Source organism: Puma concolor, chromosome D3 (genome assembly GCF_028749965.1).
Source record: "Puma concolor isolate L17-30 chromosome D3, mPumCon1.1.hap2, whole genome shotgun sequence".
Taxonomy (NCBI): domain Eukaryota; kingdom Metazoa; phylum Chordata; class Mammalia; order Carnivora; family Felidae; genus Puma; species Puma concolor.
Genome location: NC_141678.1, coordinates 77,573,922 through 77,586,002, shown reverse-complemented (window position 1 = coordinate 77,586,002; position 12,081 = coordinate 77,573,922). Strand labels below are relative to the sequence as shown.

The following is a 12,081-nucleotide window of genomic DNA, read 5'->3' as shown; positions in this document are numbered from 1 at the left end:
TCTGTTCTTTTTGCCCTATGCCTGTGTTTTAGCCCTAAAATTGTTCAATAATCCTGAGAAGCATCAACTTTTGATCTCAAGTCAAATCCACAGCTCTAGCTCCCATCACCTGCTCAGACGTCTGAAAGGGATGAGCAAATACACTGGCACTGACCGAAACGCTGCCTCTTTCCGCGTGTTTGCCGAGTGGGGGGAGGGGCAGCATTTCCTCAGCAGTGAAAGGACAGCAAGTTGCCATTCATTTCCTTGGTTTTCTGAGCACCGTGCCCTGGTCTGGCTTAGTCATCTCTTCCTACAGGGATTCAGCGGCGCTCGCCAAGTCTTCTGTAAACATCGCCATCCTTGTGCAAGGTGGCTGCCGTGGAAGTTGTCCCCTGGAGTTATTTGCTTTTGATACTTCTTTCAGCCTTGCTGAGAGCAGTTTTTCCATTAGGCATTTCTGTGACTTCTAAGTCAATAATCATGCACATCAGCTCTGGCCTTTTTATACCTGTTGGAACAATCACGTAACGTCTAAATGTACGTATCATGTAATCTGTGTCTATTTGCCGTCTTGCAGATGAAGTTTCTTTCTGTTCTGTGCGACTAACTTACCATCTAGACCAAGAGGGACTTAGGACGGTTTTATGGGACACCTGTTAACCGGGGACCCGACGGGGTCCAAATTGCACAACTGTGTTTAAAACGTCCTATAACCAAAGAGCACTGGAAATGCAATCCAAGACTTTTTTTTTTAAATGCTTATTTAGTTTTGGGAGAGAGAGAGAGAGAAGTGGGAGAGGGGCAGAGAGAGAGAGAGGGAGATGAAGAATCCAAAACAGCTCCAAGCTCTGAGCTGTCGGCACCGAGCCCCATGCGGGGCTTGAACCCACAAACCGTGAGATCACCACCTGAGCTGAAGTCGGACGCTCAACCGACTGAGCCGCCCAGGTGCCCTGCGATTCAAGTCTTTATTAAAGAATGTTGAGAGGGTTAGAGGAGCCTGGGTGGCTCAGTCGGTTGAGCGTCTGACTTGAGCTCAGGTCACGAACTCGTGATTTGTGAGTTCGAGTCCCGCGTGGGGCCCTGTGCTGATAGCTCAGAGCCTGCTTTGGATTCTGTGTCTCCCTCTCTCTCTGTTCCTCCCCTGCTCATGCTCTGTCTCTCTCTCTCTCTCTCTCAAAAATAAAGACTAAGAAAACACCAAAAATGTCGAGAGGATCCAATTAACAATCATAGCATCTCTTTCTCAGTCTCTGTGACTCAATCTCCCCCGCATAACCCCGCGGCTTTTCAGACTTCTCTCCCAGCCCTTGTGCTGTGTTGCAGACCCAAGCGGTTGTCTTCCTTGTTGATGCAAAGATACTTCTTCTTCAGCTTTACCGCTCTTTCTGCCCGTTACATGCATCAGCGGACCCTCAGGTCAGAGCAGAGTTGCTTCCTGTGCGCTCCTCGTGAGGAAAGGAAGGAGGTGTGTTCTCCTAAATCAGTTATTTCTACCCTGCTATTCAGAAAGCTTGGGTGCGTCACATAGGGGCAATTTGGGAATGCTTTTTTGTTTCCAAGAACTACACTTATTCTAGACAGAATACCTTGAGATTAAGGAAATGCTGTGGGAACATCAGGGGTTGCAGGAAAGGCCTCAAAGGGAAGGAAGGGCTGGCAGAATGTTCCAAGGGCCGCGTCTACCAGGCAGGGGCAGCCTTGAGGTTCCACGATGTGTGCCCCACACGGGGGCCCCATGCCCAGAAGGCTCCCAGCGCCCAGGGTGGCGCTCTGTTGTTCCCATCTCGAATATCTGAATCCTTTTTGCATAAGCAACTCATTTTCAGCTTGAACCAGGTCCTACCAAATCGGAGAATTGGTTCCAAACAGTTAAGAAGCTGTTCCACCCATATGGAGAAGGGTTTCCCCTTCTACGAGACAGTTGTGGCCATTTAGATCCAGCCTTTTCTGCCAAGAGCTTAGCTCGCGTCTGCTATAGGACCCTCAGCATCCCCAGAATCACCATTTGCAGGTCTAAGTGCCTCCTCCCTGTCCGTGCTAAATGTATCCGATGGTGGTGGGAGCCTTCCTCCTCCTGAGCTTCGTGGCATGTGAGAACAGCTCACCAAGCAAAGGGGAAGTGGGAGCTTCCTGTTTGGATAGAGCGAAATGTTATTTCCAAGCATGGGGCTCTCCAAAGAGTGCTTTTGACAGGGTGGTTCCAGCACGGTACGTGGAGGGTAGAGTGGAAAGGGCCCTCTGGGTTCAGACAGACCTGTGTTCTTAAGGCTGCCGCGCATCTGTGTGGGTTGTGCACTGCACAGCTCCGGGGACGGTATCAGCCTGCACGGCCATGAAGGGCGCCCCAGGGCAGCAGCCACTTGAGCTGTGTGATCCTGAGCAAGTTGTTGAATCTCTCTGAGCATCAGCTTTCTCATCCTTAAGATGCAGGAGGTGTTAATAACCACTCAGGCAATTTAAAAGAGGTGAAATGAGATTGCATACGTGGTGACCAATCAAGTGTTAAATGCCTGCTTGTATCAATGAATAAATACATGCTAACTCACTGCCCTCCTGGGGGCGCTCCTCCGGAGCTCCAAGGAGCACTGCTTGCCCAGTTTCAAAACACCTCCCCCCCCCCCCACCCCGGAGATTCATTTGCATTTAACTAACTCTTTTTTGGAGGCGAGGAGTGTGCCTACGCACTTTTTGAGTCCCATGAAGAGACTTTGAGGACAGAAAGAAAGATGAGAGAGACGTGACACTGGCTGTGGGCTCAAGCAGTTCTCTCTCGGGGTGGATTAGTGGTTCTCCGCTGGGGCTGCCCTCCCCAGGGACACTGGAAATGTCTGCGGACACTTTGGATTGTCGTGACTCGGGGGAGGGGTGCTGGTGGCACCCGGTGGGTCGAAGCCAGGGGTGCTGATGCTACGATGCACAGGGCAGACCCCACAACCAGACATCCGGTCCAAGGGCCAGCAGCGCCGCAGGTGAGAAAGCCCACCCGAGGACTTCCCATCTGCCCACCAGCCCAAGTGCCAGTGCCCGGCCTCCGACGAGCCAGGGCGTGCTCCTTCTGTCCCTAAGGGCCACTAAACGAAACTCCCAGGACAGTCAGAGGAGCCCCAGAACAAATGTTGATGTCAGGGATTTGTGTTTTTCAGATTCACGAGGCACGTAAGGATGACAGACTCAGGAGGGCCCCAGAGGCGCACCCTTTGTTTTCTATCTACGTTGCTTTCCCAGAAAGTTCCTGAGAAGTCAGACGCCGTGCTTCGCTGCATGATATCTGGTAACCACCAGTGGCTCATTCTCCTCTGAAATCTCCCTGCGGACCCGGGTTTTTGGCTCACAGAGGCATTATTAAAAATCATTTGTGGGGCGCCTGGGTGGCGCAGTCGGTTAAGCGTCCGACTTCAGCCAGGTCACGATCTCGCGGTCCGTGAGTTCGAGCCCCGCGTCGGGCTCTGGGCTGATGGCTCAGAGCCTGGAGCCTGTTTCCGATTCTGTGTCTCCCTCTCTCTCTGCCCCTCCCCCGTTCATGCTCTGTCTTTCTCTGTCCCAAAAATAAACGTTGAAAAAAAAATTAAAAAAAAAAATCATTTGTGAAAATGGCTTGGGAAGTCTGTTCTGAGTAACCAGTTGAACAACTAAATCCTCTATGATTCCCCCCCCCGCCAAGGGTTTCTTTGAGCGACTTCCTGGATATAGCCTAGTGATCTTTTTCACTTCGCCTTGTGGTTCTGGGTTAGGTGACTCCCGCCCTGGTTATTTTTTCAGAGAATCCATTCTTAATTTCCTGTGTACATAGGAATGTCGTGAGTAACTTTCCTTCAGTCGATTTATTGGAACCTTCTTGATCACTCATTCCTTGATATCCCCCAAACCAGCTACATACATCCCACTGCCCGCCTTCGTCGGGCATGCTGGTCAGCAGTGAAGAGGTAAAAACCAAGGCAGGGGGTGCCCAACGGAGGAGGAGCAGGGGGCTGGGATTCTCCCTGGGCTGGAGAATAAACAACCCAGACCTGACCCCAAATTGGTGTCCCCGGTGGTAAGAAGGATTTCTTATTAAACGAAAATAATAGAAGCAAAATAATTGGGTCAAGAAGTGGTACCTTGTACCTTGTGGATTGTTTCCTTTCTTGGACTGTGTCTCTACCTTCGAAAACATAGAGGCACCAGTGATCTTTCCGGAGGGCGCACAGAAAACTCTTCTCCCCTGAGATCCCTTTTTCTAGATGGGGAGAGGAAAAGAGCCAGCTTCTGAAATGGCCGTGCTTCCTTAGCTGAAGTCATAACAAAATCTCATCTCTGGTCTGGGTGCTGGGGTGTCCACCTGTGAGTGAGTTCAGCCTCTTCGAGGCCAGAGCCAAGCCCCCATCTTTCTTGGCATTTGTCCATAGCCATTCAAATAGAGGGACGGACACACGTCCACCACTAAACCTCCATGCCGTGGCCCCCATGTGTCCTCAGGAAGCCCCAGTGTTTGGACATACCCTAAACTTGGCTACCGGTCCCCACGCACAATGGCGAAACATTCTGGAGGTGGCTCTCCATGTGTGATCTGCAGGTAGGCTTAAAAAAACAAGGGTAGGATTTTGGGGCGAGGTTTCCAGCAAGTGGAGGGAGAAAAGAGAACCACCCACAAAGGTACAAGATACCACTTCCCTATGTGAGTCTCATTTCTGGCTGATTATTCAGATCTATACTGCACAAGAGGAAAAAACCAGTCAGCTGCTAAGAAACATAGGGGCATCAACCAGCCCTGATCGGTCTGAATGAAAAAAATTGGAGTCCAAGAGATTCGAATGAGTGTCCCGGGCCCAGCTCATGCACACTTTATGCACCTTCTTTTAAAAAAAAGGAGTCCAGGATATACAAAAAAGGAGGAAGGAGAGGATTCCTGAGAAGGAATCTGAGAAAGCCGACTGAGAGGGGGACAAAAGGCTGAGAACAGGCAGAAATGAATTGTAATCCCCAACCTCCTTGGTGCTTTCTCAGGGAAGCTCATTTTTGGTGCTTTAGTCACTTGCCTGGAAGGGACTCAGCCAAACCACTGGGGAAGAAGGGGGTATCTTTGCACGTAGGTCTGTCTGCTCCTAGTTCCGGGGACCAAGTAGTCAGGCGGGCGCTACCTGAAGGGGGAGGCCAGGAGGATCACCCACATTCGTGGTGCTGGCACAGAGGTAGCCTAGCTGGGAGACGCCCCATCAGACAAGACACAGGGAAGGAGGCAGGGGCTCTGAGCACCGTCAGGACGGGTCCATGGCGCAGGGCCCAGAAACACGTGGGGTTCTTCTCTTCGTGGTGTCTGGGGCTGCTCACCAAAAATCCTGTGATAAGTCAGACAGAAACACAAGAAGGATGGATCTAGAACACTATTTTGTTTCCCAATACTGGGCTTTCCTCCTGTAGACAGGGCACATTTGGGTACGTTTTCAGTGTTACGGAGGCTAGGGGGGAAGCTCATTGGGACACACTGGAAACCTTCCTTCGCGGTCACAGGGGTAAAAAATCCCAAGGGGTGAATGGAATTCCTGGGGGTTTCACCAGATTAGTCCATCAGATCTGGTTACCGATCACAAGGGCAGGAGGAAGCCCTCCTGAGGGAGAAAGCGTAGGGCAGTTTCTGTGACGACACCAGTCAGGTATGCACAGGACCGGCCCGGAAATCATACACGCCTCATGAGGGGACTAATCCACTAATGTGCTAATCCACTTTGTTCTTCCCTCTTCTGTGCCATGGCATACGCTCAGCTCCGAGCGCCGTTTAAGGATACTTCTCCACAGGTACAGTGACTTCCGTGCAAATAGGAAATGAACATTTCAGTGGTTTTATTTAATTCTTCGAGTAAAGAGGGAACCAGAAAGTAGGAACATTAGAGGAATTAGGTATTTATAGGCAGTTTAATAGGGGAATGTTAGGATAAGATTGCTGGACTAGGTAAAACACCGGTTAATGTCCTGTAGGGCGATAAGCCAAGATTTACGGGATTATCTTTTCTGCCAGGCAGGGATTATTTACGTCTCTGTTGGATAAAAATCTACAAGTTTGTATGTAACTTCACTAAATCTGGGAGTTTAACCATTTTTTAAGTTTATTTATTTATTTTGAGGGAGGCAGAGACAGCGTGAGCAGGGGAAGGGCAGAGAGAGAGGGAGAGAGAGAGAATCCCAAGCAGGCTGCGCCCTGTCAGTGCAGAGCCTGACGCGGGGCTCGAACCCACAAAACCGGGAGATCATGACCTGAGCAGAAACTGAGAGTCAGATGCTTAACCGACCGAGCCACCCAGGTGCCCCAAACTGGGAATTTTAATCAGTGGTAATCGTCAAATTAAACGATGTATATTCCCCTAGGTGATTCTTAGATGGACCTTTGTCCCCATAGGACATGGAAAGAAGATATTATCCACATTTTTTCCTCATATCCAAGTTTTAGATAATTTTTCTTTTTAAAAAAATGTTTATTCATTTTGAGCGAGAGAGAGAGACAATGGGGGAGGGGCAGATAGAGAGGGAGAGAGGGAATCCCATGCAGGTTGCACGCTGCCAGCACAGAGCCCGACTCGGGGCTCGAACTCACAAACCGGGAGATCATGACCTGAAATGAAATCGAAGAGTTGGACACTTAACCGACTGAGCTACCCAGGCGCCCCTAGATGATTTTTCTTAATAGCTCCTTAGGGTTAGGGACAGCATTTCATTTTGTAGGCCTCATCCACACCCCTGCACAGGATCATCTTAGGTACGTAGCTTGCTCAATAGTGCTTATCAGACGATGCATTTGAATCGATGAGAGAGATTTTCTAGTTCCCCAACTGACACAGTTCAGCATGTCCATCCCTATGGCTTATTACTCACTCCTATTCATTGCTTTATGATTTTCTTTTCTAAAAATGCTTACTGCAATAGGAATATTCTTCTGTTGTCATTATCAGGTCAGCCCAAGCCAGAGGTAACTTGGTATAAGAATGGTCGAGCCATAGATGAGTGTGGCATTGTTTCCAGTTATGAATTCTTCCAGAATCAGTATATTCACCTGTTACATCTCTATCGGTAAGTAGACATGCCTCTGTGGACTGTTTACAAAGGTCCCTGCATTGGGTCATGTGCTGGTTGTACCAGGTAATGTCAAAAGATTGATGGGGCGCCTGGGTGGCTCAGTCGGTTAGGCGTCCGACTTCGGCTCAGGTCACGATCTCACGGTCCGTGAGTTCGAGCCCCGCGTCGGGCTCTGGGCTGATGGCTCAGAGCCTGGAGCCTGCTTCCGATTCTGTGTCTCCCTCTCTCTCTGCCCCTCCCCCGTTCATGCTCTGTCTCTCTCTGTCTCAAAAATAAATAAACGTTAAAAAAAAAATTAAAAAAAAAAAAAAAGATTGGCTCCCCTTTGCTTTTTTGCATCCTAACATCAGATGCCATGAGCAGGCATCATGCAAGGCGTCCAGCTGAGCTCCTCTAATTGGCTTCTTTGATGGAATTACAACTTTACCTAGAACTTTATTCGAAGTGGTCCACCCATTTTCATTCACTGAAAGAGCTTTTCATTTAATCTTATTCCCTCTGGAAAGTCAAGAAACACAACATGGTTTTGTCAGTCATTCAATCTCTCTTGCGTAGCAATGGAAGGAAGAAGGAGTGGCTGGCCATGAACCCACAGCCCATTGGTGATGGACAGAAGGCTGAAAACCATGCCTTCTGGCTTTATTGTAGGAAGTCGTATGGTCTAGCATAGTGGTTTCTATTCTTTTTTGTTTCCCCAAGAACTATTCGGATGAAATCAGGAAGCTCCATGTGTGAGGCAGAGAAAATGAGAACTGCTTTGGTTGAGGGTGGGTGGAGAGTCTTTGCTCTTGATCCCCAGTTGTTACTGAATTGGTCACAGTGTTCCTTATGGGGACTGTGAGAGTCCAAGGTCTGCAGAGCGTGGTATGAACATGACTGGGAGGCATGCGCATGTGCTGATAGACTTGGGTTTGAATTCTGACTCTACTGTTTTCTGTCTGTGTGACCTTAGCCAGTTATTTAACCTCTCCCAAACTAAATTTGTTGATCTGCAAAATAAAAGGAGTGCTGAGAGAATTAAATGATTTTATGCTCGTCAAGTTCTTGCTGTGTAGTAGTTATTCAATAAACACTCGCTTCCTTATCTTCGTATCCACTCTTTTGTTTCAAAGTATTCCCAGAGATCACTTTATCACGTTGGAAATCCTTGACTCAGCTGTCTTACAGAATAGCTAACCTGGTATTCAAGATGCTCGTTTATTCATCTACCATGTAATTCTTTTTTTTTTTTTTTAATTTTTTTTTAACGTTTATTTATTTTTGAGACAGAGAGAGACAGAGCATGAATGGGGGAGGGTCAGAGAGAGGGAGACACAGAATCTGAAACAGGTTCCAGGCTCCGAGCTGTCAGCACAGAGCCCGACGCGGGGCTCGAACTCACGGACCGTGAGATCATGACCTGAGCCGAAGTCGGCCGCTCAACCGACTGAGCCACCCAGGCGCCCCTGCCATGTAATTCTTTAAACATTATTCATCAAGCAACTGTAGTGGCAGCCATTTTGCATAATGCTGGGAGTAGAGATGAACAGCATAAACGTTGTGTATGCCCTCATCAAACCTCAAGTCCACTTCCAGTGTTGCCAAGGCCTTCCCCTCCCCCCTCTTCATCCCGTTCCACTTAGAATCCATCTCTACGGTTCACAGTAATTCTAGTTACCCATGGCTCTGTCTAGCCTCAGACATTCTCTTCTCTTTTGCACAGGCCCCCCTTTGGTGTTTATTTATTGCTCAGGATTGACAGTTTGGTAGATTTGGGCCTCCAAGGTGCGGGAGACTTCTCTGTCTCACACTAGTGTATCCCCTAAGGAGTGGTACAGTGCACCATAAATATTTGTTAAGAGGATGAGTGGAGAGATGTTGTATATATACCATACATATATGTGTTGTTAATTTAGATCAGCATTGGCAAACTTTTTCTAATTATTTTTTATGTTTATTTTCGAGGGAGAGAGAGACAGTGTGTGAGCAGGGAAGGGGCAGAGAGAGAGGGAAACCCAGAATCTGAAGCAGGCTCCAGGCTCTGAGCTGTCAGCACAGAGCCCGATGCGGGGCTTGAACTCACAGACTGCAAGATCATGACCTAAGCTGAAGTTGGATGCTTAACTGACTGAGCCACCCAGGCGCCCGGCAAACTTTTTCTATAAAGGGCCAGGTAGTAAATATTGTAGGCTTTGAAGGCCTGATGGTCTCTCTCACAGATCCTCAGCTCTGCCATCATAGTATAAAAGCAGCCACAGACAATATGGTTTGTTTTTTTTTTTTGTGCGGGGCGGGGGGAGGGGTATGGCTGTGTTCCAATAAAACTTTAATTACAGGAACAAGTAGGGGGCCAGATTTGGTCTGTGGGCCATAGTTTGCCAATCCCTGTTCTAAATGGTAAGATCCTTGAGTATCTACATGCTACCTACTTCTTTGTACGTTTTCCACTCTTGCCTTTGTCCCCCTGAACATTCAATCCGTATTTCTTGATTGATTAATTTTAGTCTCGCACTAAGCTAAAATATTATACCCACTTTTTTTAGCCAGAAGAGAGGCTTAATGAATATTCTTTTACTTATGGAATGCCATTTAAGAATTGTGGTTTGTTATTTGCTATTTCTACAGGACCAGAAATGTAGGGAAAACCTGTGTTTGTAGGGTAAGGGAGTTAAGGGATGGAGGGATGAGAAGGCCAAGATGACACCCCGGGGCAGGCAGGCCGGTTAAAATGGGAAGAGAAATTTAGGAAGAGAACTTGAGCTGTGGACGGGGAACGGAGTCCTCATTCCCTTCGCAGAAGTCCAGCGGGGCTGGAACAAATCAAGACTTGAGACGACAGAATGTATTCTTTCCAAACTCCTATTCTGCCATTTGGAAAAGTAACCCACCAACTGGGAAAAGCATTCGGTCCTGGTATAAGGAATTTTAGTGAGGCCATGCACTAACAGATGTGGTTGCATTTTTGTGTTTAGTAGTAAATGAGCTTTGAACGTTCTAACTTTTTACAGCAGTTCTGGGCCATAGCTGCCCATTAACATGACCTAGGGAATTTTTAAAACCCCCTAATGCTTGGCCTTCAACTTTGACTAACGCAGTCTGGACCCCAGATGATTCCAATGTAATTGCCCAGGATGAAAAATTCCTTACATCCTAAAACATTCACCTGCAAAGCAGTTTGACTTCTATCAGTATGTTAAGTGCCGGTTAGGAAAATGAATGTTACTTTGTGCAAACGCCCTTCAAAGATTTAAAGTGGGTTGTTAGTTATAATGCTGGTCTCAAATTTTCTTGCCATTATGAGGTCACCAGAAGCCACCAGATTAACTCATAGTTCCCCAAAGGAAAGTACTTTTTTTTTTTTTTAATTTTTTTTTTCAACGTTTATTTATTTTATTTTTGGGACAGAGAGAGACAGAGCATGAACGGGGGAGGGGCAGAGAGAGAGGGAGACACAGAATCGGAAACAGGCTCCAGGCTCCGAGCCATCAGCCCAGAGCCCGACGCGGGGCTCGAACTCCCGGACCGCGAGATCGTGACCTGGCTGAAGTCGGACGCTCAACCGACTGCGCCACCCAGGCGCCCCAGGAAAGTACTTTTTAAACATCTACCTGAGTTTAGTCTTTGGGTCATTAAATCTGCACTCTTAGGTACTGAAAAGCTCTTGTTCCTGTGTTTCCCACGTTTTTGTTTTTGTTTTCTTTCTGGGATGGTAAACCTGATCTGCATTTCTGCTTTGTGGCCAGGAGCTAATTAATCGGCCTACTGATCTTCCCCCTTTCCTCAACCGGGCAAGAGTGCCTCTGGGTCCTCCCGTGTTCTCCTCTCATACCCCTCTAATCTTGTAACACCGTGTACTTTGGACAGGTGACAACACTTGGAGGAGATTGATCAGTGCTGTTGTGACCTTTACATACCACAGGTCAAGTGTGCTTGGCAGGCAGGGGGATGGAAAGCGGGGAAAGCATTCCAGGGGACAGAGACATCAATAACGGCATGATTGGCGCTGTACCGTGAAAACGTTTTTTTGGTTTTTTTGTTTTTCCAAAGGCGTGGGGGTGGGGAGGAAATGCAAATGGATGTTTTCTACCTCAGAGAAAGCAAGTTGGAAGGAGTGTGTGTACAAAAGAGGAATTGTGGTCTGTCAGGAGCACGGTTCAAAGAAAGACAGGTGAACAACAGATAAAAATCTGTCCAGGAACCCACACGTAGGGCGAGACACTCCTCTCCACGGCAAGGAGGCCTCTCCATGGTCATGATCATGTCCCGCTGTGCTGAGAGAGCACAGATTACCAGAGAGGCAGGAGGGAGGGTGGGTGGACTGGGCAGGAAAGTGTGGATGGGAGGGGGCTGCCCTCCTCAGCTCACCCCTACAGATGACCTGGTGGTGGGGACGATGGCCAGGAGAACTGCACAGTCACCATGAGCCAATCTGCTCATGATGTATATGGGTTTAATAGCGTCCCCCCCTCGTCCCCACCCCTCCCCTGCAAATTCATGTTCACCTGGAACATCAGAATGTGACCTTATTTGGAAATACAATGTCTTTAGCTGTAGTCATTTGAATTAAGGTGACATCACCATGGATTAATGTGGGGTTTAATACCATGACTGGTGTTCTTATAAAAAGGAGAAAACAGACACAGACAGAGGGGAAATAGCTGTGGGAAGACAGGCAGAGACCGCAGTGATTCGGCCGCGAGCCAGGAAATGTGAGGACTGCCCACCGCCACCACCACGGCCACCAGAAGCTTAGGAGGGGGCGGGGAGAATCTTCCTTAGAGCCTTCAGAGGGAGCATGGCCTTGCCCACACCTTGATTTTGGACTTCCAGGCTCCAGACTGTGAAACAATAAATTTTTGTTGTTGCCATTTGCCGACCTTGACTTCTGTGATAACATAGCCCTGGCTCCCAAAATACCAGCTGAGTTCACCTGGGCGGACTGGGAGGCAAGGGGGCAAGGGAGCAAGGAAGATTTTTCCAATTATGCCTCAAACCGGATATCGATTATTCGAGATTTTGATGGAAAAATCGATATGAAGGTTTCCTGGGTCACTTGTGTTTTACCCCCAGGGG

General features: G+C 48.2%; 1 protein-coding gene across 8 annotated transcripts in view; it reads left to right on the top strand.

The window, feature by feature from the left end:
- ALPK2 (alpha kinase 2) overlaps positions 1-12,081 on the top strand; it is a 120,324-nt gene that overhangs the window by 12,710 nt on the left and 95,533 nt on the right. For all 8 annotated transcript variants that reach the window (XM_086683112.1, XM_086683110.1, XM_086683107.1 and 5 more), the window contains 2 exons: positions 3,129-3,256; positions 6,906-7,023. In XM_086683112.1, the coding sequence (XP_086539238.1) occupies positions 3,148-3,256; positions 6,906-7,023 (227 nt within the window). In that variant the 5' untranslated portion in view covers positions 3,129-3,147. The remainder of the gene's footprint in view (positions 1-3,128; positions 3,257-6,905; positions 7,024-12,081) is intronic.